General features: G+C 41.1%; 1 protein-coding gene across 1 annotated transcript in view; it reads right to left on the bottom strand.

The window, feature by feature from the left end:
* The window catches only part of epha5 (EPH receptor A5), a 332,885-nt gene that overhangs the window by 15,411 nt on the left and 290,058 nt on the right, over positions 1 to 27,416 (bottom strand). The window contains exons 13-15 of the mRNA XM_080188550.1: positions 26,113 to 26,322; positions 13,692 to 13,841; positions 9,987 to 10,180 (exon numbers count right to left, since the gene is read on the bottom strand). Of these exons, the coding sequence (XP_080044676.1) occupies positions 9,987 to 10,180; positions 13,692 to 13,841; positions 26,113 to 26,322 (554 nt within the window). The remainder of the gene's footprint in view (positions 1 to 9,986; positions 10,181 to 13,691; positions 13,842 to 26,112; positions 26,323 to 27,416) is intronic.

Below are 27,416 nucleotides of genomic sequence, written 5' to 3'. Positions count from 1 at the left end.
AGGAGGTATGACCGAGGTAGGTTCTTTACTCAGAGAGCGGTTGGGGTGTGGAATGCACTGCCTGCAATGACAGTGGAGTTGGACACGTCAGGAATTTTCAAGCAGTTATTGGATAGGCACATGGAATACACCAGAATGATAAGGAGTGGGATAGCTTGATCTTGGGTTCGGAAGTAGTTTGGCACAACATTGAGGGCTGAGGGGCCTGCACTGTGCTGTACTGTTCTATGTTCTATGAATATCCAGGTTTATGCTACTGATATTCAGGAATAGCATTCTTGTCCCAAGAGAAGATTCCTTTTCCAGCAATTCAGGCAAATTATTGTCCAAATGGTGGCCTTAATCAAACAGTTAGGCTCAACTCAGAGGCCTAACCACTGGCTAGCTCCTTAATGAAAAGGATTAAATGAGAGACTCAATCATTGAAATGGAAGAAAAATCCTTTTATTCAATTTTAATAGTTAACATAGTTAAAATGCTGTTTTCTCTAAAAAAAAGAAAAACCCAAATAAAGGACCCTGGACTTTAGCATAGAATACTGCCAAAGATGAGAGGGCTAAGATAGTTGTTCACATTAACTACACATGCACACATTAAGAAGATGAAGACTTCCAAGTTATACCACTCAAATTGTCTCATTGCAAAATAGTTCTTGTTTAATGGCAACATAGAATTACAAGAGAACTGAAGTCAATTTGGGATCAACTTGACATCAGATATGAAACAACCTTTGGTTCTTTGTCTCAGGATCAATACAATAAGCTTCATAAGATATAGAATTATAATTTATGAATCTCCTTCAATCTATTTGAACCTCCTTTCTGTCTCAAACTTGCAAAGGAACAAATAAACTACCTTATAATTTCTGAAAGGCCAATGGGTAGAGTTTAATATAGGCAGTTACTGACTTCAAGCGCAGAATGTTGCTCTCAACTCGCTAGAGTGGTATGAATGGACAGTATAATTTAGGGCTGTGCATCTATATTACTCTAAAAGCATGCCGTTTTCAGGATAACGGCGGCATAATTGTCAATTTAATGATGAAGAGATGTCAGAGAGGAAGGTCTTATAACACCCACTATCAGAGCACACAGGAAGAGCAGTCACTTTGCAATCCACATGGATATGAAATCAATTTGTGATAGAGAACTGACAGCATTCTAATCTGCAAGGGGCATGGAATGATTCTAACCAACCCCCATTTCCTTCAGTGTCAGGCTTTGAGTATCAGAAGAAGAATTCAACAGGAAGAAAATACTTTTCCAGCAACCGTCCTATCACAGTTCAATAGCTAAGTTAAAGTTAAATTAATTTTTTTTTTAAAAAGTAATTTCCTTTTTCACTTTTCTCTATTCCCCTCTTTCCTCTTTACACTAGAGAATAATGGTGCACACATTGTTAATAAGGAGGGGGGAGAAAAGAGTTTGTCTGTTTTCATATATGCTGATGGCACCCAACTCTACCAGGTCACCACCATTCTCAACTCTTCCTCTGTTGAAAAATATTTAAACTGTTTATCCAAAATCCAATTTGTAGCGAGCAGAAGTTTCCTCCAGTTAAATATTTGGAAAACTAAAGCTATTATTTTCAATCTCTATTTCAAACTCCATTTCTAGCCACTAACACCATCCATATCCCTTGCAACAGTCTGTGATTAAGTCAATGGATAAGATTCTCCAGTCTTCCAGCCACATGTTTTCTGCTAGTGGGAGGTCATGCATTGCTTGCTGGTAGCAGGAGTCTTTGGTCCCTCCTCTGTCAGTGGGAATTCCCATTGACATCACTCCATGCCAGCAGGAAATCCTTGAGGGGGGGTGTGCTGCCAGCAGGAACGGAGAATCCTGCCATCGTGAACAGCTGGAGAATTCCAGCCAGCCTGTTTGTACATTTGATCCCGAAATTCCAATCCCATATTTTTACCATCACTGAGACTGCCTATTTCTACCTCCATATAGTGCACAAATTCACCTCAGTCTCAGCTAATCTGCTCCTAAAACCTTAATTCGTGCCTTTGTTCTGTTTAGATTTCGTTATTCCAATGTGCTTCTGGCTGTTTTCTCACAGTCCACTTTCTGCAAACTTGAAATTGTCCAAAATTCCGGGTTTCATTCTCTTTTGCCCTTCTGCTTGTTGATCTATGCAACATCTTGATATTAAAATTGTTATCTTTGTTTTCAAATCCCTGCATGGCCTTGGTCCTCCTTTATCTCTGCAATCTCCTGCAGTCACAAAACCCACTAAGATATAAGCATTTCTATCATTATGATCTTTTGTGCATTCCCAATTTTAATTTCCCTGCCACTGACCCCTGTGCCCTCTGTGCCTAGGCCCCAAGTCCTGGAATTCCTGTCCGACACCTGCATGCGCTCCTGTGAAGACCTTGGAATGTATTTATTACATTAAAGGTGCTATATAAATATAAGTAGTGCTGTTGTTTGATCTTTATAGCAAAATCATAAATGTATATATATAATTTTAATGAACTCATACACTTGCTATAAATAGTGGAATGGAAATAAATCTTCTTCCGTCAGACTGAGGACTGCTCCACAGAATCACAGAACTGTTAGAGTACAGAAGGAGGCCATACAAACATACAGATTAAGGCAGGAGTAGGTCACTTAGCCCTTTGATAAGATCATGGCTGATCTGCTTTTAATCATAGAATCCCTACAGTGCAGAAGGAGGCCAATTGGCTATAAGTTTGCACCAATCACAATCCCAGACAGGCCTTATTCCTGTAACTCCACATATTTACCCTGCTAATAATCCCCTGACACCAGGGACAATTTAGCATGATCAATTAACCTAACCCACACATCTTTGGACTGGGGGGGGATACCAGAGTACCTGGAGGAAATGCACACAGACACGGCACATGAATGTGCAAACTCCACACAGACAGTGACCTGAGGCCAGAATTGAACCTGGGTCCCTGGGACTTTGAGGTAGCAGTGCTAACCACTGTGCCACCATAGCACTCACCTCAACTCTATATCCCTACCTATCCCTGATAACCTTGCTTATCAAAAATCTTTCTATCTCTGTCTTTAAAGTATACAAAGACTTTGGCAAGAATTTTCCTGTCCTGCCCCATACAGGAATTCTAACAGCTGAGAGGCAGATCATGCAACGGTCCATTGATCTCGGGTGGGATTCTCTGGTTTTGAGGTGAGTGCATTTTAATGAACAGGATTCTAAAGATTCAGAGTCCTCAGAGAAAAATCTTTTCCTCATTTCTGTCTTAAATGGGTGACCCCTTATTTTTAAACACAAACCCCTAGTTCTAGATTCTCTCACAAGAGGAAATATCCTCTCCACATGCACCCTGTCAAATCCCCTCAGAATTTTATATGTTACAATCAAATCACCTCTTATTCTTTTAAACAGAGACAAACCTAGCCTGTCCAGCCTGTCCTGAAAGTCAGGCTGCCCATTCCAGCCAATAGTTCAGTAAAACTTCCTTGAATTGCTACCAATACATTTGCAACTAGATGTGGTCGCACCAATGCCCTGTATAACTGAAGCATTACCTCCCTACTCTTGTACTCAATTTCCCTTACAATAAATGACAATATACTATTAACTTTGCTAATCACTTTCTGCACCTACATGCATCCTGACACAGCAGGTGGTGGAATTTGAATTTCAGGTGTGGCACAATGGTTAGCACTGCTACTTCACAGCACCAGGCTCCCGAGTTTGATTCCTGGCTTGGGTCACTGTCTGTGTGGAGTTTGCATACTCTCCCCGTGTCTGCGTGGGTTTCCTCCAGGTACTCCAGTTTCCTCCCACAGTCCAAAGTTATGTGGATTAGGTGGATTGGCCATGCTAACTTGACTGTAGTTTCAGGGGAATTAGCAGGATTAATATGTGAGGTTACGCAGATATGGTGGGATTGTTGTTGGTGCAGACTTGATGGGCTGAATGGCTTCCTTCTGTACTGCAGGGATTCTTTGATTCTACCAGTCTTTTGTGATTCATGCACGAGGTCACGTGTCTCTCCGCATCTCAGAACTCTACAATCCCCCATCATTTAGATAATATGCTTCTTTTGAATTCTTCCTGCCAAAATGGACAATTTCACATTTTCCATGTTAGATTCCCTTTGCTAGAACCCTAACTCATCTCTAACCTTCTGAAGCCTCTTCAATCCTCCACATAATTAGGTCCACCATGTCTGCATTGACTTTTCAAATGAACATTTCACCCAGTGTCATTCTCCAGCCTTCTCGCAATAACCCAGCACATTGATTATTTGAAAAGAAACATCTAATTCCCTCTGCAATGCCCCAATTGAACCTACTCCCATCACACTCTCAGGCAGTGCATTCCACACTCCAACTACTTGCTGTGACAGAAATTGTTAGTTCACTTTTCACACTTCCTATTTAAAAAAATCTTCTCACACTGTGCTTTATATATTGCTTTATTTCTTTCTTAATTTCTCACAATATACTTCCCTTTGTCTCATGCATGTATTGGGTGGGAATTTATGGTCTTGTTCAGCCCAAAACCATAAAATCCTGCCCAAGGTCAACAGGCCCACCCCTCACCTGCCACGATCCCCAAAGTGGAAGGGGCAGTAAAATTCCAGCCATTATTTATATCATAGAATCTTCCTGTACAGAAGGAGGCCATTCAATCTATCATGCTTCTCTGAAAGAGCTACCCAGTTAATCCTACCCTCCACTCTTTCCCCACAGATGAGCATTTTTTTCCTTTTCCTAGATCCAATTTCCTATGGGATTTTACTATTGAGCCTGCTTCCACCATGCTATCAAGCAATAAATTCTAGATCATACTATTCTTCCATTTTGCCATCTCATATCTCTACCTTAGTGCTTTCTTTCTTTTCTATTTCTAAGGTTATTCTATTTCTTATCCCTGTGCCATTATGTGTTTCCCCTTTCCTCCAATATTTCCCCTTTTGCGTGATTTGATCGTATTTAAATGCTGCACATCATTAATATTTTTCCAATACTGGAGAAAGATTTAGTATCTGAAATATCGACTTATGTTCTGTGGACAGGTTCTAATTGATCTGAGTGTTCCAGTATTTTCCAGCTCTGTTTTGTATTACCAATATTTTGGGTTTATATTTTTGGGGTTGGAGAGGAGAGTGTCAAAGGTTCAGTGCTGTTTCTCTCTCGAAAAAAGCAGGACCTCTAACAATAGGTGGCACGGTGGCACAATGGTTAGCACTCAGTGCCAGGGACCTGGGTTCGATTCCAGCCTCAGGTGACTGTCTGTGTGGAATCTGCATGGATTTCCTCCAGGTGCTCTGGTTTCCTCCCACACTCCAGGGTTACGGTGATGGGGCCTGGATGGGATTGTTGTTGGCGTAGGCTTGGTGGGCTGATGGTGCTCCTATGCACTGTAGGGATTCTATGATTCTTCTATGGATAAAGTAGGTTGATGTATGTGAAGCATATCTTTCATTTGAATAAAGAAAGTGAATCGTTGACAATGTGCAGGTTTCACCAACCGAACAAAAATATTTAACCAGATTCAATGTTTTAATGTTTCAGTTCATTAAAACCAGACTTCAAAGACATTATCCATCATTATTGAGGACAGAACTGAAAAAAACTTTTACTCCAAGACAAATACGGATTGTGGTCTGATTGATATATTGAATATATTTCGTTACATGTTCCTTTGTTCTCTAACAGTTAATTTATTGTTTCATACTTGATTCAGTGCTTGCTGTTGGATTGCTACGACTGTAGTAAATTTCAGCCCTGTAGCTGATAGTAATTTCATATTTAATAGACATGTTTAGAATGCAAAGAAGGATACCAGAACATATTAATAATAAATGTTTTGAAGATTGGATATTGAAATTTGTGCAATCTTTTTTGATAACTATATTTCCTGCCCACTGACCCCGGTCAGACACCCACTCATGCTCCATTTTAAATCAAATAAACTTTTTTATTTCCTTTTTACCACTGAAGGTCAGTATCATTATAGATCACAGATGGGTAATCTTGGCAATAGATCAAAAGAAAGGAAAGAAAAATTGAAACTGAACAGGTTGGAAGCACCAACACATCATTGGGAATTAAAGTAAAAAAAGATTGGATGTACAGCTCAGGCAGAAGCTGAAAAATGCTTCATGTAAGGTGCAGCTCAGAAGTCTCAAGACAGGAACAGGAGTCTTATCTTTCCCTTTCAGACTAGTTGGTCATTACCTTTTTCTGTTTCATAATCTCCAGCTTTCAAGGTTCTTCTTCTCAGGAGGAGGATCTGTCTCTCTCTCTTTTTCTAGGCTTCAAGTTGTTTGTTTTTATATTTTAGTTCCTGTCTTACTATTGCTTTTGTGAATGCTTGAGAACAAGGATCATGCCATGTATTAAGTTATTATGAATGATTATATCAATATCATGGCCTAATGAAACCTGGCTGATTGGTGATGACACCGTTCTCCTGAATGAAGCCTTGCTGTTTGGCTTGTGCCATGCTCATCACAAAATCTTACTGTTGACCTGATTGTCTACGGGCAGAACTTTCTCGTTCCACCCACCATGGGAATCGTGGCCACTGGGACATGGACCATGCAAAGGTCCATTGACCTCGAGTGGGATTTTCCGGTCTTGGGGCGAGTGTGGCTGGAAAATCCCACCCTCTGGGCCCTATTTTACCATTCTGATTCTAAGTGCTGGGAGTGTTTCAGATCTGACCTTTCGACCCATTCTCAGGTGCCCCCATACACACTCTGCCTGCAAAAATATCAGCGAGTTCTGTGGGCAAGGCTTAACACACCCTAGACCCTGCAGCTCTGATTGGCTCCTCTAACTGCGCATGTGCAGAAAAAAAAGATAGAATGCTGCTTCCCTGCCACATCCCTGCCACATCCATTAAATGCAATGGAAATGCATTTAAATAGCTATCACACCCATATCAGGCGTGGTCCCGATCGCGGCCATTTTCAGGCCTTGGTAAAGGGTGAACAGGTGCAGAGGTGAGCGTGGATCGCACTACTCACCTCACGCCTGACTTTACCAAGTTTTCTCTCCCGAAAATGGGTGCAATACAATGGTAAAATTGGGCTCTACATGTATGGCACCTGTCCCTGTCTTGAGACTTCAGAGCTGCACTTTTCCTCCTTTGAGCATCTCATTCTGCTCCAGCCTTCTCACGTCTCATTCAAAATCATCATGTCTTCCCAAGTACAAGACACATTTTTTCATCGCGGGATCTTTACTGCTTTCCTCCCTTAGTCTCTGTACTGAGCAATGTCTAAATCTTGGCAATTTCTTCCTTTATCTCAACTCATTGCACTTTCACTTCTTTGTTTCTCTTATTCTCCTTAAATCTTTCTCCTGCACACATATTCACCAACACAGATCCATGGCCACTTCCTTCATCTTGCTATCCCATATGATCTAATTAGTTCCATCAAATCAATCACAGATAAAGTCATCTCTGGTCACTTTTTTACATCACTCTCCACCCATATCCCCCTTTCCACACTTTACTCCCTCCTGGAAAAAAAACTATCACTCAATTCATATACACTTTCAAAACCCCAATTATCTAGCCTCTGGTCCTTCATTCTCCACAACATTGCTTACTATTTTCTACTCAGTCATGCCCTCATCTCCACCTTTAATATCCTGGTCTTCAATAAAACCTCTTTCAATCAGGCCATTGCTTCAATACAGCTATCATCCCCACCCTCTTACGTGTAAGGAATCCAGACTTAGGAATTTACAATGGACAATTAATTGATATATCCATCAATGCTCTATGAAGTGCTGCCAGACCCCATTCTTATCTGTTACAACTGCTCACTATTCTAGAGTCACCCTGGAATGCAAAGATAACGCTTCACGTCTTTACTCTACTGCAAAACATCTTCTTAAACCCTGTTTTCTCCCTACTCAACTCCAACATAAAATGTAATGAATTCATAGACTGTTTTGCAAATAGGTTAAGATTATCTGACCATCCTAATCTTAAGCTCACCATATTTGTCTAAATTCTCTCCTATCCCTTTGTGCTCTTTTGGGTTCACCCTGCCCATTAGCCCCACCTCCTGTTCACTCAATTCTATTCTCACCCAACTTCCCCTCCAGGTCCCAATATTAGCTGAGAATGTTAATGGTTCTCTCCTTTTATGTGTTGTCCCTCTCTTTTTTACATGTATCGTATCTACTTCCTCTGAAAACCAACCCTTGACCCCATCAGCCTTGAGAACAACTGTCCTGTCTGCAAACTCCCTTGCTTCTCCAAAGTCGTTGGACATGTTGTCAGCACCAAAATCTGTGTCCATCTTTCCCAGAACTCCATATTTGAATCCCTTCGATCATGTTTTTGCTCCCGCCACAGCAGAAAAGTAGCCATCAAAGTCACAAATGATATCCTATTTCGTTGTGATTAAGGTAAACTATTCCTCATTCTTGACCCATCTGAAGTCTTTTACACAGTTAATCATCATGTTGGAATAGCTATATTTGAGACCAGGACTTATTTCTCCATTATTTTTCCCTTTTCCTCTCAATTGCTGTGCTGCATGCAAATGGGGCTAAATGAAAGAGATTCATGTTTGTATGCTTTTAAACTCACTCTCAGGATGGCGCACAGATCTGTCGTGGTGGTGATGTGTTACAGATCACTCAAGCAATCCAAGGTGCTAGGGAAAACATACACTGTCACATTCAAGTTGTAAGCTGGATCATTGAACAGTGATGATAGAGGGTCCAACTTTCTTTCCATCCCATGGCTGACCAGGAATGTCTCCTGCTTTATGCCTACCAGGGGTGTGTGTTGGAAGGATTCACAGTTTGATAATCAGCCTGTTTGGCTGTGTTAACCATATGCCTTCTTTGACCACCAAGTTGTGGGATGGGATTCGAACCTGGACATTCTGATTTACATGTAGGGACACCATCCACAGTGCCTGATCTACTGTACCTAACCAATATGTTATTTGTGCATCAATAAAATCCTTCAGCTTTCTTTGTTACCGGCACTTCCATTCATATTTTCTATCTGTATAAAATCCCATGGGATCTCAAAAAATTCAAGCCACATTAGTACAATTTAAAAACAAGACAAAAATCAAATTGTGGATTCCTGGCACGAATCAAAGGTTCATATTGATGGGTGATACAAAGAACTTAGGTGTCAGCAGTGACCTTTACTTTGCATCAAGCACCTACATTTTCCACCTAAAATTACTTCAAGTGGCCACTGAGACGACATTTATATTCTGCTCCTCTATGGGAAATACTTCAGAATATTTAACTACGGCAGCTATTGTTCTATATGTAAACACAGGGTCTTCCTATAGGATAGATGTGATAAGTACACACTGTTATTGGAGAATCTTGTCTGGCAGCTGTGCAGGTCAGGAAACTGCAGCCACTATACCCACAATCCATTCTCCTTTAAATTTGGTGAACAGAAAAATTAGGAGCAGTATGCCTTCCACTGGTGTAGCTTGTAGACAAGACTCCCCATAGGACAGAGCTGCCCTCAGCTAAATAAGATTCAATATCGTGCCATGTATGAACGGTCAGCCTGATTTCTTAGGAAGCTGTGATGCATCTGTTGGTGGTTAGGTTTTCATAATCAGCAAGTCATGAAGGAATTGGGCCAAGTGTCACTAACAGAAAATTCTCAATACACTCTCAACAGCTAGAATAACTGTCAACATTTTCTTAAATACAAAACGAATCATAGAAAAGTAAGCTGGAATCAAAGGCACAGAAAGTCACTGTGCAGTCCATAATGCCTGACCTAGCTCTCTGAAAGAACCAAATAATTTGTCCCACTCCTCTATTCTTCTTCATTGTAAGTATTTCATTTTCAAATGTTATAATCTACTCTCCTTTAAAAGTTAGTATTGCATCTGCTTCCAAATGCATTCCAGATTAGAACAACTCATTGCGTAAAAATAAAATCTCCTCAACTCCCTTCAGGTTCTTCTGCCAATCTTATCTTAAATAATTGTAATTGTACAGAAATCAACATACCTCGTGGAGGCATTAACTAATGTCTTCAGGCTGCATGGATTGCGAATCATTTTATCTAAAATGCTAACTATTTCTTCAAATTTGGGCCTGCTGTTGCGATCCTTCTGCCAGCAGTCAAGCATCAACTGGTAAAGAGCGGCTGGGCAGTCCATGGGAGTTGGCAAGCGATAGCCTTCCTCCACAGCCTTGATAACCTATTGCAAACAAAGTAAACGTTTTTCAAATGATAACACGTATCTAATGTCACACAACTTTTACCTCGCTTCATTACAATTTACCTTACTTCCAATACAATCTACCACACAGGCTCCATTTGAAGCTCATAGACTGTGAGAGCACTATACTTTCAAAAAGGGAACACTATACGATATTTGTAAACGTTTAGCTCATTGTGTTGAGACCTGTTCCTTAAATGAGGCATTCCAACATGATGTAGCTGATCTTTACTCGTCAAATGTGTCCCTTAAGGTTCCACTTCTGCGCTTCTGGTTATGAGTACTGCCTTCCAGGAGCACATGTCACTAAAAGGTCAATTCCTTTCCATTGCCGAGCTATTTTCTTCATGGCAAGAGTGCTACCTTTTTACCACAGCAATTGAGATCGATGAGGATAATAAAGGTCTGGCACGTGTTTGCTGGAACTTCAGAAAGTATCTCTCAGTTCTATAGGGCCTTTATATTCCTGCTCTCTGGAAATGGAATGTTGGCTCAGTAACCAAGCACACTGATTTCCTTTGTGCAATGTTCCATAAAAATCAAAAAGTCGATCTTTACAAAAGGGTTTAAGGCTTTGTTACACATAATATACAGAGCGAATCTTCTCTCATGCATGATACCCCGGGATTTGTGTCTGTTTCCTGCTCTCATTAGAGTCATAAAGGTTTATAGCATGGAAACAGGCCCTTCAGCCCAACTTGTCCATGCCGTCCTTTTTTTTCAAAACCCCAAAACTAATCCCAATCGCCCACATTTGGCCCATATCCCTCTTTACCCATTGCACCCATGTAATTATGTAAATGCTTTTTAAAATATAAAACTGTACTCGCCTCTACTACAACCTCTGGCAGCTTGTTCCAGACACTCACCACCCTCTGTGTGAAAAAATTGCCCCTCTGGACACTTTTTGTATCTCTTCCCTCTCACCTTAAACCTATGCCCTCTAGTTTTAGACTCCCCTACCTTTGGGAAAAGATATTGACTACCTACCTTGTCTATGCCCCTCATTATTTTGCAGACCTCTATAAGGTCACCCCTCAGCCTCCTATGCTCCAGAGAAAAAAGTCCCAGTCTATTTAGCCTCCCCTCATAACTCAATCCATCAATTCCTGGTAGCATCCCAGTAAATCCTTTCTGCACTCTTTCTAGTTTAATAACGTCCTTTGTATAATAGGGCAACCAGAATTGAACACAGCTTTACCAATGTCTTGTACAACTTCAACAAAACGTCCCAACTCCTGTATTCAATGTTCTGACTGATGAAACCAAGCATGCCGAATGCCTTCTTCACCACCCTGTCCCCCTGTGACTCCACTTTCAAGGAGCTTTGAACATGTACGCTTAGATTTCTTTGTTCTGTAACTCTCCCCAACGCCCTACCATTAACTAAGTAAGTCCTGTCCTGGTTCAATCTACCAAAATGCATTATCTTGCATTGTCTAAATTAAACTTCATCTGTCATTCATCAGCTCACTGGCCCAATTGATCATTGCAATTGGAGATAACCTGCCTCACTGTCCACCATGCCACCAATCTTGGTGTCATCTTCAAACTTACTAACCATGCCCCCTATATTCTCATCTGAATCATTAATATAAATGCCAAATAACAGTGGGCCCAGCATTGATCCCTGAGGCACACTGCTGGTCATGGTGTGGAAATGCCAGCGTTAGACTGGGGTAAACACAGTAAGTCGTCTCAAAACACAAGGTTAAAGTCCAACAGATTTATTTGGTAGCAGATGCCACTAGCTTTCGGAGTGCTGCTCCTTCATCAGGTGAATGGGTCACAGGCCTCCAGTTTGAAAAACAACTCTTCTGTCAAGAAGCCAATTTTGTATCCATTTAGATACCTCACCCTGGATCCCGTGAGATTTAACTTTATGCAACAACCTACCATGTGGTACCTTGTCAAAGGCCTTGCTAAAGTCCATGTAGACAACATTAACTGCACTGCCCCCATCTACCTTCTTGGTTACCCCTTCAAAAAACTCAATCAAATTTGTGAGACATGATTTTCCACTCACAAAGCCATGCTGACTGACCCTAATCAGTCCTTGCGTCTCTAAATGCCCGTAGATCCTGTCTCTCAAAATACCTTCCAACAATTCACCCACCACAGATGTGAAGCTCACTGGCCTGTAGCTCCCAGGCTTTTCCCTGCAGCCTTTTTTAAACAAAGGCACAACATTTGCCACTCTCCAATCTTTAGACACCTCACCCATGACTATTGATGATTCAAATATCTCTGATACGGGACCCGCAATTTCCTCTCTAGCCTCCCATAACGTCCTGGGAGATACCTCATCAGGTCCCACAGATTTATCTACCTTGGTGCTCTTTAAGACTTCCAGCACCTCCTTCTCTGTAATATGTACACTCTTCAAGATATCAATATTTATTTCCTCAAGTTCCCCAACCTCCATGCTTTTCTCAGTAGTAAATACTGATGAGAAATATTCATTTAGGATCTCACCCATCTCTTGTGGATCTGCACATAGATGACCTTGAGTAGGTCAGATGCTGATACAGACTCTGATTTGCTATGTTTAATTCCATGCGATTCCCCAATCTTATCGTGAGGAGGAGAGTTGTAAGTCTCCCCGAAACATTCCATTGATGGATGTCTTGACAATTCTTCTTCTCCAGTAAGTTGAATTTTTTTCAGTGAAAGTGGCTTAAGTTTTCTGGAGATTGAGAGGCGGGAGTGGGGGTGGGTGGGGGGGGAGATCCCAGGATATAAAGTTAGCTCCCCATTGGTTGTATTTGCCCCATAGGGGTACCCTTATATTGTGTAGCTCTTTTTTAGTTGTCCTGTGGAGGAGGATGTGCTTCATATGCACCTCCTCATGGCTTTTTCCTGGTATCCTGAGATCCCCTACTCTTTTTGGTATCCTTTAATTATCCATACACAGGGAAAGCTGACTACAATGATTGCAAAGATTGATAGGCTAAATATTCATAATATTTTCTATATTTATTTATGGAATAATGATTACTCTTGCACTCTGCTAGATTTTGGAAATTTGTTGTGTTTTGTTGCAAAATGAAGACCTTCAATAAAAACATTATTAATAAAAATATCTTCTGAGCATCATATGTGCAACTGTAAGTGTTTACACCAAGGGTAAGGGCAGCAGTAGCTGTGCTTATGATGTCCATGTGGTGGTTTCCTGATAGACACCATGCTCTGTATGTACTGAAATGTAGGATTATATAACTGCCCATCCTGTCCTTTGTTGAAGCTGTTAACTCTGTGTGGTATTTTAATTCTGCTCCAGTTACCTTCCAGTACTTTGCTCACATTGTCTTTACTGATTGACAATGCTTGACTTTAAGTTAAATACAGTTTTTTTAAAGATAGATACATTAATGCCTTTGCTGAAATATTGGAGAAAGGAATTTAATTTAGCATTCATGTGCCACTGACAACAGAAATTTCCAAGCTAAATGTTTGCTTCACTGATTGCCTACAAGGTATGAATACTTACATCTTGATTAGTCATTTCCCAGTAAGGTCTCTCTCCATACGACATCACCTCCCACATGACAATTCCGTAACTCCAAACATCACTGGCTGAGGTGAACTTGCGGTAAGCTATTGCCTCTGGAGCTGTCCACCTGATTGGGATCTTCCCTCCCTGTCCATCAGATAGGAAGAAAATACTGTCAGCATCTAAGGACATGAGACTCCTTGCAAGAGACGCAGAAGAAAGATATAGAAACTCTGGCTAAATGGAACTGACAGAAGATCTCTGAAGAGCAAAGCCCCCATGCAATGGTTGACCGACTATTAATTGGTTGTCCTGATCTTTCAGACTCATTTTGTTTGAATAGCCACAAAGTATGAGAATTGACTTGTTGATTAAGCTGATTCAAGAACCGTCTTCTCTACAAGATGCACAAAGCACATAAGAAGCAATAAGATACATTTTCATCAGTCAAAAACAACGCATTTATGTATTCAGCCAACTGTGCACGTGGAATGTTATAAGAACACCACATCATTTGTATCTTAGGGGCAACTATGGAAAGTCTAGGCTCTTGTTTCTTGAGTTATGAGGTGAATTTGCCAGAGACTTTGTTGAGAATGTAAACATTTAAGGTGTTATATATCAATGTATCAGGCTTGCTCACTGACTAGATTTGAACTGCATAATCCAGATTTTGCATGGAACTATTGAACAATATCAGCTGGCCATCCAAAGTCTGATATTGAAAATCTACTTTTTGCAGTTAATTTTACACATTATAGAGAAATAAAAATAATTTTCAATCCCCCCCAACTTACCCAACCTCCCAGGGGGGCTTAATGGTTTCTCCTCCCTCCAGGAGGTTAGGAGTAAATCCTGCTGGAGGGAATCATTCCCGGCAGTGGGGGGAGACATTAACAGGCCCAGACACTTCAGTCCTGGCCCGCTAACGAAATATAAATCGTTTCTGGCTTGGAGCTGATTACGCTGAACATCTTAGTTTCGAAGAGTTGCAGAAGCTTTGGCGCCTGGTTGCTTGAGCAGCACAGTAGGCTGGCAGAATTGCACTCCTTAGGAGGCTTTCAAGGGAGATGCTAAAAGGTTGGTACCTCTCATGGGAGAGTTTTGAACCAGAAGGCATAATCTCAGACTAAGAGGTTGCCCATTTAAGACAGTGATGAGGAGGAATTTCTTCTCTCAGATGTTAGTGAGTGCAAAGGACTGTAGCAGCTGGGTCATTAGTATGTTCAAGGCTGAGATAGACAGATTTTTAATCAGTAAGGAAATTAAGGGTTATGGGGATTAGGCAGGAAAGTAGAGTTGAGGATTATCACATCAGATCAGAGATGATCTCATTGAATGGTGGAGCAGACTCAATGGGCTAAATAGCCTACTTCTGTCCCTACATCTTATAGCCTTATGATTTGAAATGATTTACCACTCAATTAGGGATGGGCAACAAATGCAGGTCTAGCCAGGGATGTCCCATGAATTAATTAAATAGCACATATCTTATTCTCCCCTTGAGGAAGTTTCTGGAAAGGAAGTGAACCCAGGCATAATGGGATTCTTTATTAGGGAGTCAGAATATATTGCTGAGATAAACAAATGGAGCAAAAAGATTTACAGTTTTCAAATCTAATTAAAACATACATTCATAACCACATTCCATTTTTAATCCTTGGAAAAGTTTTCCTTCTGCTGCAGGATAGTGCCAAATAGTATCATTCCTAAATCTGCAGTTGGTGCAATTTCAATGAGAATTGTTCATTGGGGAAGGAGTTGATGTGAACGGGGTTTGCATTTGCACTTTTCTCATTGCTGCAATGATGTTCTACAATCTCTTTCTCAAGCCCACTAACTTCAGGTCTAACCAGGTCAAACTTTTCACTTTGACTACACAGCTGAGGGAAGTTCCTCACAGCCTTAGAGAAGAAAACAATTATTTCATTTATTTCCCAGATTACTTTGCTGGCAGGAACCCTTCAATCAGTAAAAGGTACAGGTAAATAATCCACTAACACTTTCCACTGACATATTACACTCTGTTTAGCCAAGATAGCTAATGTGTTATAATTACTGAACAGAAGAGTGTACAGTCCAATGTGATTTCCAATGCTTTCTCCATCGCTATGCTGGATTTAGCTTTTAATTTATTGTGAAGACGGCAGAGAATGTCTCAGATGCCTCTATAATCTGTTTATTTTGTCCATGTCATACAATATGACAGTCTTCTGTTGAAGGGTCTTCTGGGGGTGGCACGCCGGCACAATGGTTAGCACCGCTGCCTCACAGCAGCAGGGAGTTGGCTTGATTCCTGATTTGTGGAGCTTATAGGTTTTCCCCATACCTGCCTGGGTTTCCTCCAGGTGCTCGAGCTCCCACAGTTCAAAGGCATGCAGATTAGGTGGATTGGCAATGCTAATTTGCCTGTTGGTGTCCAAAGATGTGTGAGCTAGGTGGATTAGCCACGGTAAATGCACGGGGTTATGGGAATAAAGCAGAGGGGAGGACTTGGGTGGGATACTCTTTCGGAAAGTCAGTGCAGAGTTGATGGGATGCAGGTATTCTATAGCTCTAAGATCTGGTGATGAATCGCATCTGAGCAATTAATGTACTGACAAAATATTCAGTGCACATGAAGAATATATCCACCATTAAAATGAACCAACTTTACAAGATTTTACAGAGAGGGAAAAAAAAATGTTTATACTTTGTGATCTTTCACCTAAAGAGAGGAATTAGTTGCTGCGTTTGTTTTGTGAGCATTTCCTCCTTGATAATCCAATGGAATTTCGGATCACCAGAATGAAAGCTGGCCAAAAGTCCATTTAAATCAGCACTATTTATTCAGCGCTGCCGAATGGATTAACTCAGAAAAAGAGCCTGAAGCAAGATAATGTGAAACACAGTGCACTGGGACCCCTGATAAATTCATCACTTAAACCAGGACATTGTACATATAGGGCGCTGCAGCAGAGGTAACAGAACAACAGAAATACAACTGGGGTATATAGAGTCCTAAAGAGGATTATGCTCATCAGCTTCTTGTGTTTTTCCCTACATAAAATCCATTTCTCTGTCATGTATTGGATTTTCCTGTGAAGTGTCTTGGAATTACATTAAAGGTGCTATATAAATACAAGTTGCCACTGTTACACATGGTCCTAAAGTAAGCTCTGCAAACTAGCACTCCTGTCTTTGCCAAATTCCAAGAATGTCTGGGCATTGCTTCTCTGAATCTTGATTTTTTTTTCAAATCACTCTGTTGCCTTGCTCCACTTACAATCTTCAGCATCTCATTAAACGTAAGTCAGAATAGTAATCTAACTTAATTTGTTTCATTGTACATTGTCAGTTGTAGTTGTTTAATAGTACACAAGTTGAGTATTGCTGAAAAAAGAGGCAAAATAAAGCTAGCTGTTTCACGCTGCTATTATGTAGTAGCAACATGCATGGCACTCATTACAGCAGGATGCTGTGTCAAGCCAAAAAGATGTTCTGTCTGTCGCACAAATGAGCAATCTGGTATATGAATATCAGTGTTGGTGTGAGCTAGGTATGTAGGCTGTATGTCCCAAGGACTGGTGGAATATATCAAATAACATGTCCCATCCGTGTTCACAACAGGCAAGGTACAGACTGCACTCAACTAGCCCATGCTTGCAAAACTATAAACACACAGTGTACAAGATTAGATGTAATTCTGTGATTGGACAGCATTTGCTAAATAACCCTTAGTATACTAAAAATTACACTGACAACGAATTTAAAATTGTCAGTCAGGCTCAGAGTGTGCTGCCCTCGCATGTACTGGAATCTACATATATTAATACACAGGGCCCTGTTCTTTGAGGCAGAAAGAACATGTACACACATAGTGCCCGGTTCAGCTAAACAGAATAAATAACAGCCAGTCACTGATTCATTCCTCAGGGCAAAACTTTGTCACATCAGGGTCAAGCTGTCTGGTTTAAATTCCAAGCAGTACTTGGCAGTTATCTCAGTCACCATGAACTGGTGCAATCTCCATGGCAATGCCTCTGCCAATCAGAGTCCACTTACCAACCAATCAGCATTCCCTTCTCATACAGCATAAATTGTTATTTTCCCCTTATATTGGTATTCTTGTGAAGTGTCCAAATGAGAGCAAGGCAAAAGGTTTTGACATGTCTCTTTTTTCAGCAATTATCAGTTGAACAATAAAATGAGTGACCAAAGGAATCTTTGTCCCTCTGTCCAGTCACCAATAAATTGAAACATAAGATTCCTGACCTCGTCGGCTTAACTCACCACAAACTAAACACAGGGACCTACTGCTCCCAAATGAGTCTTACTTTAGGTTCATGAGTTATGGCCCAATAATGCCATTTCTTCTTAAGGAATTGAGAGACCTGCATGAGCAAATCTGGTGGCAATCAGCTGAATGTTCAAGAGAGGCCAGGATTAATCTCTCTATATAACTTTTCTCAGGATCCCCTGCGCTCCAGGAAGAGTAGAAAGTATGTGCTTCTGAATGTCATGCCTTCAATATTGAGAGGCATGTCTGTGTGGAGTTTGCATGCTCTACCCATGTCTGCATGGGTTTCCTCCGGGTACTCCGGTTTCCTCTCACAGTCCAAAGATGTGTGGGTTAGGTGGATTGGGCATGGTAAATTGTTCATTAATGTCAGGGGATTAGCAGGGTAAATATATGGGGTTACAGGGATAGGGCCTGAATGGGACCATTGTCAGTACAGGCTCAATGCTGGATAGCCTCCTTCTGCACTGTAGGGGTTCTATGAATATTGATGTGAAAAATTGGAGTCAGTGGGCATTGAATATGATGATTAAATTCCGCAAAGCTGTTGGGTGAGGCAGGTGTTAAAACCGACACAAACAACTGGAAAACCTAATAATATCAAGATAAAATAATTCAATAACAGTTCAATAAGCATGTGACACGTGAGTCACACTATTGATGCTGATAATGCAGAGGTCCAGGTATAGAAGGTGCACCAAAGGAAAATAGGCTTATCTAGACTGAAGAGACTGCTGGAGTCAGCTAGAACAAACCTGAAAAATCTACAATGAGGTAATAAATGGTACCCAACATGGATTCAGCAGAGAAATCATGCCAGACCAACCATCTCAACATGGTAGAGGAAGTAACCCTAGGAATCCTGTACCTGGGAAGCTGTTCAGCATACTGTATCCAAATATCCATTCAGCATTCAATTCCCACCTGAAAAGCTGTCAGTCAAACATAAGCGGTGATTCAAGAGTATGCCCTGGGAATGGGTCAGAATTTGGAGTGTGGGGACAGGGAAGCACTGAGTGGAATATGCCACTGGTCAGTGTTGGAGTCACATCTCATTTACTTCAACAACTAGGGACTCAATCACAAAATGACAAAATCTTATTTCTAACTGGGAGTACAATTGAAAGGGACATCTTGGAAATTACAATGAGCTGGACAAAATAACGAAATGGCAGATGAAATCTATCATGTCAAATACAAGAGACTGTGTATAGGAAGCAAAAAATAATTAACACGTATTTCATGAAATGTTCTAATCTAGCTAAGGATCAAACTGGTAGAATCAGCAATCCCTTCAGCCGAGATAAGATCAGCCTCCTTTGCTGAACCTCTTGTAGCACGACCTCTCAAGCTCTCAGCATCAAGAGAAGCAAGCACATTTCACAAGGTTCCTATTGCAAACCATATGCTTGGTCCCTTAGAATATGTAAAGTCTCATCTTTCAAGTCTCTTTGTCTTACCTACTGTATTCTGTCAGCAAAACTAGTGCCTTTAACATTGCAAATTATCCCAAAATAGTTCAGAGTAGCATTGTCAAACGAAATTTGACACTGAGCCCGACAAGGAGAAATTAGGACAGATGTCCAAAAACTTGGTCAAAGAGGTTGGTTATTTGGAGCAATTGAAAGACGGAGAGAAATGTTTAACACAGGAATTCCAGTTTCCAGGACCTTGAGAGGGGAAAGCATGGTCATCAATGGTAGTGTGATTAAAATCCTATATATGCAAGAGACTAGAACTGGAGGAATGAAGAATCTTAGAACATTGCTGAGCTGCAGGAGGTTACAGAGTTAGGAAGGGATAAGGTCATGGAGGCAACTGAAAACAAGGATGAGAATTTTAACATCAAGATGTTGCTGGATTAAGAGCCAATGTTGGTTACGGAGCAGAGGAATGGGAAATGAACAGGACTTAGCACGAGTAAGGTATGGGCAGAAGAGTTTTGGGTGAGTTTAAATTTGGACTGGTCAGTGTTTAAAAACTCTGCGACCAGCCTGAACGAGTACACCACTACAGTAACTGACTTCATTAATAAGTGTGTAGAAGACTGCGTGCCAAAGAAGCAAATCCGTGTGTTCCCCAACCAGAAATGATGGATGAACAGGGCTATCCACTGTTTGCTGAAGTCCACGTCTGAGGCGTTCAAGTCAGGCAGCACTGACCTATACAAGAAAGCCAGATATGATCTAAGGAAATCCATCAAAGATACCAAAAGGCAGTACCAGACCAAACTAGAGTCCCAGGCTAGCCACACTGACTCTTGCCGACTATGGCAAGGTCTTCAAGACATAATAGGCTACAAGATGAAAGCGTGTAAAATTGCCGGCACCAACACACCCCTACTGGATGTGCTCAATGTACTCTACACTCATTTTGAGCAAGAGATCAGCGCGACCATGCCCTCCACCCTGGGAGTCCTGGATGAACCTGTATCTAGGATCACCACTGCACTTGTCAGAGCAGCCTTCTCAAAGGTCGAACCATGGATAGTGACTGGCCCGGATGGGGTACTCAGAAAAGCACTCAGATCCTGTGTGGATCGGCTGGCGGGGGTATTCACAGACCTTCAACCTCTCTTTACAACAATCTGAGGTCCCTATCTACTTCATCCTGGTATGAAAAAGAACAAAGAAGAATTCTGGCATCCATCATTATGAAGTACTTCGAAAAGCTAGTCATGACACAAATCAATTCCAGGCTCCCGGACTACCTGGATCCACTACAGTTTGCGTACCGCAGCAATAGGTCCACAGCAGACACCATCTCCATAGCCCTGCACTCAACTGTGGAACACCTAGATAAATAGAAATCTGACATAGGTGTCCTTGTATAGATCAGCCTTTGACACCATTATTCCTACGAAACTCATCTCCAAACTCCATGGACCTGAGCCTTGACAACTCCCTCTGTGACTGGGTCCTGAACTTCTTAACTCACAGACAACAATCAGTAAGGATAGGCAGCAAAACCTCCTCCATGATCATCCTCAACACTGGTGCCCAATAACGCTGTGTTCTTAGCCCCCTACTATACACCTGAAACATCTACCACTGTGTGGCCAAATTCCCCTCCAATTCAATTTTCAAGTTTGCTGACGACACCACTGCAGTGGGTCGGATTTCAAACAATGATGAAACAGAGTACAGGAATGAGATAGAGAATCTGGTGAACTGGTGTGGCAACAATGATCTCTCCCTCAATGTCAATAAAGCAAAGGAGGTTGTCATCAACTTCAGGAAGTGTAAAGGAGAACATGCCCCTGTCTACATCAACGGGAATGAAGTAGAAAGTGTCGAAAGCTTCAAGTTTTTATGTACCCAGATCACCAACAACCTGTCCTGGTTTCCCCATGCTGACACTATAGTTAAGAAAGCACACCAATGCCTCTACTATCTCAAAACACTAAGGAAATTTGGCATGTCAGTAACAACTCTCACCAACTTTTACAGATGCACCATAGAAAGCATTCTTTCTGGTTGTGTCACAGCTTGGTATGGCTCCTGTGCTGCCCAAGACCGCAAGGAACTAAACAAGCTTGTAAGTATAGTCCAATCCATCAAGCAAACCAGCCTCCCATCCATTGACTCCATCTACACTTCCCGCTCGGCAAAGCGGCCAGCATAATTAAGGACCCTGCTCACCCCAAACGTTCTCTCTTCCACCTTCTTCCATCAGGAAAAAGATACCAATCTGAGGTCATGTACCAATTGACTCAAGAACAGCTTCTTCCCTGCTGCTGTCAGACTTTTGAATGGACTTACCTTGCATTAAGTTGATCGTTCTCTATACCCCAGCTATGACTATAACACTACATTCTGCACTCTCTCATTCCCTTCTCTATGAACGGTATTTCTTTTTCTCTGTATAGCGTGCAAGAAACAATACTTTTCAGTGTATTTTAATACATGTGACAATAATAAATCAAATCAAATTTACGTAGGCTAGAAGATGGAATTGAGCATTGCATCAGTGAAGCCTAGAGATGATGAAGGGATGGATGGAGGCAGGGGTGGAGCAGGGTGATGTCAGAGAGGTAAATAGGCAGACTTGATGATGGGAAGACTAGCCTTTCGAAGCACTTCATAAAGGCTTAACTTTATAATTGGAAAATAAATGATTACCTTTTGAAATGGCTGAGAACATGTGTTGATTTTATGCTGGTGCCAATAGGCACTGGCTTTGGGGACCCAGTCTTTAGGATCTGTGCATAAGCGATTGCTGATGTATTAGACTATCTACCAGGAAGTTATCAAAAAATGTTGGAAATTATGTATACCAACTTGTGTAGGATTCACACTCTGCCATCAACTCTGGACTATGCAACCACCTCAATAGACACTAAAATTGGAATACTGGTGTGTACCTGTGGCATCAGTTGTTGTATATCTAAAGGATGTTCACAGTGGGACCATACAGGGTTTTGACTACATTATCTCAGAACTCTAACTGGATCACAAATGTTCCATAGCCTGTTCTCCTGGTGATCTTGAGCATTGAACCTCAGACTGATGGCAGAAATAGTTGTGCAATGAATAGAATGCATTGCCTTTCTCCAGCTGAATAATCAATGCTTGACACCAAAGAAAGCCAGTTGTGCTCATTTCCCAACAGCCATCTAGTTACTGTAGTTGGGTTCTTCTAATCTTGGGGTTCAACCTAATCTTCTTAAGACTGTTGGCCACAAAGATCACAAGAGGCCAGACACTGTCACATAGCCTTCCATTGCTCTCACTGCAGCCTGTTAGCTGCAGGGAGATAACCAGAAATCTTCCGATATTGCGAAGCATGTACTGCCTGACATCCCTTGAGATTACAACTACAGACACTTGAATCATCTCTGAAGCCAAAAGTGCTATAAAATTGGCAAAATGTCTCCTGATAACTTTAATTGACCTTGTATGTATACATTTATGAAGCCCCTTCGTTCAGCAGTGGACTATTCCATTTTAATTTCAGTAAGATGATTGTGGAATATTATATTTAATAAAGGTCCTTGAGGACAATTAAATCTCTGGTTAATTGAAATAAATGACAGATATCGCAGCATCCACTGAGACCACCTTGTCATATTTGTGTTGGAGCAACAAAGCATTAAAGGGTGCAGAAACATTGAAGGTTGGAGATAGCACAGAGTGTCAACATGAACAGCAGTGCAGTTTAATCCCAGACTCAATGTAAATTTAAAGAATGAAAATATACCTTGATCACAATCACATAAGAACAAATATCAGCTGAATTACATTTTTGTAGATGATGCGGATAGACATGAAATTCAGGACAAATTCTGAGCCTGCAGAGACTTAATTGTGGCTTGGTTTGATTGAATGGCCAAAGTACATTGTTATTATGATAATGCCAGCTCGTCTCTATAAAGAAGAAAATGACTGGATCAAATGTGTATACATATTTAAATCCTGTCAATTCTGGCAAGTTCTATAATTAATGACCACAACTTTTAAGTGAAATTCTTGAAGGACTAGAATACTAATCCATAAATAAGGTCTCAACGGCAAGTTAGGTTTGTGCTTTTATATTCCTGCCACCTTCTGTGCTCTCAAAGTGAAGCTCATCCAAAACTTAGCTGTTTGTATCCGAACTCACACCAAAACCTGCACTCACATTCCTGACCTGACAAAATTTCAGTTTAACATTTTCATTCTTAGACTCAAATATTATCATGGCTTTGCTAAAATAAAAGCAAATTACTGTGGAAACCAAAAGAGAGTAAATGTCGGAAAATCTCAGCTGGTCTGGCAGCATCAGTGAGGCGAGAAAAGAACTGACATTTCGAGTTCAGATGACCCTTTGTCAAAGTTCTGGCTTTGCTCCCTTGATCCCTGAAACCTCCTCAGGCCCTGCAATTCTTCAAGATTTCTATGGTTCTCCAAGACTGGCCTCCTGTGCATTCCCCATTTTAATCACCTCACCATTGCTCACGATGTCTTCAACTACTTGGGCCCCATGCTATGGAATTCTCTCCCTAAATCTCTCTGTTCTCTATTGGCCTCTCTCCCATTAAGTCATCTATTCTTTTAACCAACCATCTAGTGACATTGCCTAATATTGATTTATGTGGATTAATGTCAAATTTTTGTTTGATAATATCCTGAGAGGTGCCTTAAAGACTTTTGGAATTGTAGACACAATATCAGTGCAAGTTGTTGTTTTCACGTGCAAAATTTTAATTTTCTCCAATTTTCAAGCAGCATTATCTTATGAAACATGAGAGGTTTTAGTTAACTATTGAGCCCCAAAGGCCAACCCCATCTTTATCATTCCTTTATCATTGCTGAGCCCAAGTCTTGGAACTCCTTCCCTTATAGCACTGTGGGGCTACCTTTACCACAGGGACTGCAGTGTTTCATGAAGATGGTCCACCACCATCACCTTCTCAAGGGCAATTACAAATACATATTAAATGCTGCTCTTGCTCGCAACGCCCACATTCAGAGAATAGATAAAGAAAAACCACAGCCAGTAACTTCCATCTGAGGAATATATAAGTTACTGCAGGTGATTTTAATCCAAAAAAGTCAACAAGGAGTATAAGCTAAAAAGTTATAGGTTTTTTGTCTTCACTTACACTCTGCCAGAGTCGATGGTCGGAATTTTACAGGGGCTGAACATGGAAAGGTCTGCTGACCTCGGGTGGGATTTTATGGTTTTGGGACGAGCAAGGCCATAAAATCCCGCCCAATGTCCTGAACTAATTTTATTAACATGGTTTTGTGAAGGGGAGGTTGTGCCCCACTAACTTGATTGAGATTTTTGAGGAAGTGATGAAAATTATTGATGAGGGTAGTGCAATGGATGTTGTCTACATGGACTTCAGTAAGGCCTTTGGCAAGGTCAGTCATAGCAGACTGGTGCAGAAGGTGAAGTCGGATTGGAACAGAGCTGAGTGGCAAGGTGGATACAAAACTGGCTCAGTCAAAGAAGACAGAGGGTAGCAGTAGAAGGGTGTACTTCTAAATGGGCGGCTGTGACAAGTGGTGTTCCTCAGGGATCACTGCTGGGACCTTTGCTGTTTGTAATACATATAAATGAGTTGGAGGAAAATGTAACTGGTTTCATCAGTAAGTTTGCAGACGACACAAAGGTTAGTGGACTTGCAGATAGCAATGAGGACCATCAGAAGACACAGCAGGACATAGATCGTTTGGAGACTTGGGCAGAGAGATGGCAGATAGTGTTTAATCCGGACAAAAATGAGGTAATGCATTTTGGAACAGACAGGAAGTATACAGTAATTGGCAGAACCCTTAAGAGTATTGATAGGCAAAAAGATCTGGGTGTACAGGCACACAGGTCACTGAAAGTGGCAGTGCAGGTGGAGAAGGTAGTCAAGAAGGCATACAGCATGCTTGCCTTTATCGGCTGGGGCATCGAGATTAAAAATTAGCAAGTCACTTTGCAGCTTTAGAGAACCTTAGTTAGGCCGCACTTCAAATACAGTGTTCAATTGTGGTCACCACACTACCAGAAGAATGTGGAAGCTTTGGAGAGGGTACAGAAAAGATTTACCAGGATGTTGCCTGGTATGGAGAGCATTAGCTATGAGGAGAGATTGGAGAAAGTTGGTCCATTCTCACTGGAGTAACGGAGGTTGAGAGGGTGACCTGATAGAAGTCTATAAGATGATGAGGAGATGGACAGAGTGGATAGTCAGAAGCTTTTTCCCAGGGTGGAAGAATCAATTACTCAGGGGCATAGGTTTAAAGGAGATGTGCGAGGCAAGTTTTTTTTTACACAGAGGGTGGTGGGTGCTTGGAACTTGCTGCCGGCGGAGGTAGTGGAAGCAGCTACGATAATGAGTTTTAAGCGCTGTCTGGCCAAATACATGAATAGGCTGGGAATAGAGGGATATGATCCCCAGAAGGATAGGCGGTTTTAGTTCGGTCGGGCAGCATGGTTGGTGTAGACTTGGAGGGCCGAAAGACCTGTTCCTGTGCTGTAAGTTTCTTTGTTCTTTGAACAAAAATTTGCCTATTGATGCACCAGTTTAATTTTCCAAGCTCTTTTGTGATGCAAGATACACCTAAGGTGAAACAGTTCTTTATACTGTTGCAACCTGCATTATATTACTTATTATTCAAACCACAAACAAAGACAACGTAGAACAAATATAGTTTCACATACCCTTGTCGTATAAGCAGCTTCTGGGTCATCTTCAAGTACCCGGGAAAGGCCAAAATCTGAAACCTTACTGACCAGGTTACTGTTGACTAAGATATTTCGAGCAGCCAGATCTCGGTGGACATAACCCATGTCTGAAAGATACCTCATTCCGGAGGCAATTCCTCTCAGCATTCCCACAAGCTGGATTACTGTAAACTGGCCATCATTTTTCTAAAGGAGAGTTGAAGAATTGATCATTTGGTATCTTTACTATTAAGTAGTATTTTCATAAAAAGAATGAGCAAAGACTAGGCTGAATTGGGTTTAATTGTAAATACGTTGAAAAAGAAGTCTGTTTTTAAGTTTGACAATGTCTCTATTAAAACATCGAATAAAGCACTGCCATAAAGATACATTATGTTTTAATTTATTAAAAACACCTAAATTATTAAGAGTAGAGGTGCACCCACAGAAGTTGATTGTCAGCATGTACTTTTGGTCACGGGATACTGTGGACTGTGGGGAGTGGGAAGAGCTTGCTGGAAGAAATTAAAAAGGGCATGGGCAAAATTCAATGGCATTTTAGAGAACAGAATGAAATTCAGTCTGGTTAATTTATAAGATTAGTGCCGCGCTTTTCCACTCTGGTCAGGGAGCACAAACATAAATCACAAGACTTTTGGTTTTGAAGTATAAAAATCCTTGCATCAACATTAGCAAAACTTCATCATTTTTTGAGGAAGGTATTAAATTCCAAGCTAGCTAACCACTGAAGAACATTGTCCAGGCTACCACCAGGCCTTGATTTTTTATTATTGGGGATTAAATGGGTTGAGAGACAACTTAAAGTCACCAGTGATATCACTCCAACCAATTAAAGTTGCAGTTCTTATTTTTCGATATATATGTATATATAAGCCCCATACTCAGTTGCAGTTTCCTCATTTGTAGGGATGGGATTCCCGCTACGTGTTTTTCCCTTCCTGCTGGCAGGAAACAGGACATGCAGTGTAAAATTCCCACCAACAACGATTTTAGCTTTTCAATATACAAGCGTACAAACCCGGAGAACTAGGAACAGTTCACCAAGTGCTTCAAAAAAGTTATCAGCAACCCAATAAACAGATACCAGAAGAACAGCCCTGATTTAACGACCACATCAAAACATGTAATTAAGCCAGATTTTGTAGTTTCAGCCACAGGCATATCCAACATTCTTTCACATTGGAGGAAAAAACAAATTGACGCGAAAACCTTGCAGAGAAAATCCAAATGTTGAAAGCACAAAATAAGCAGAGCATTTCCTTTCTCGGGGAAGGGAGTGC

Source organism: Carcharhinus amblyrhynchos, chromosome 5, assembly GCF_965287045.1.
Source record: "Carcharhinus amblyrhynchos chromosome 5, sCarAmb.v2.hapA, whole genome shotgun sequence".
Taxonomy (NCBI): domain Eukaryota; kingdom Metazoa; phylum Chordata; class Chondrichthyes; order Carcharhiniformes; family Carcharhinidae; genus Carcharhinus; species Carcharhinus amblyrhynchos.
The sequence above is the reverse complement of the archived record's forward strand: the minus strand, read 5'-3'. Positions and strand labels throughout refer to the sequence as shown.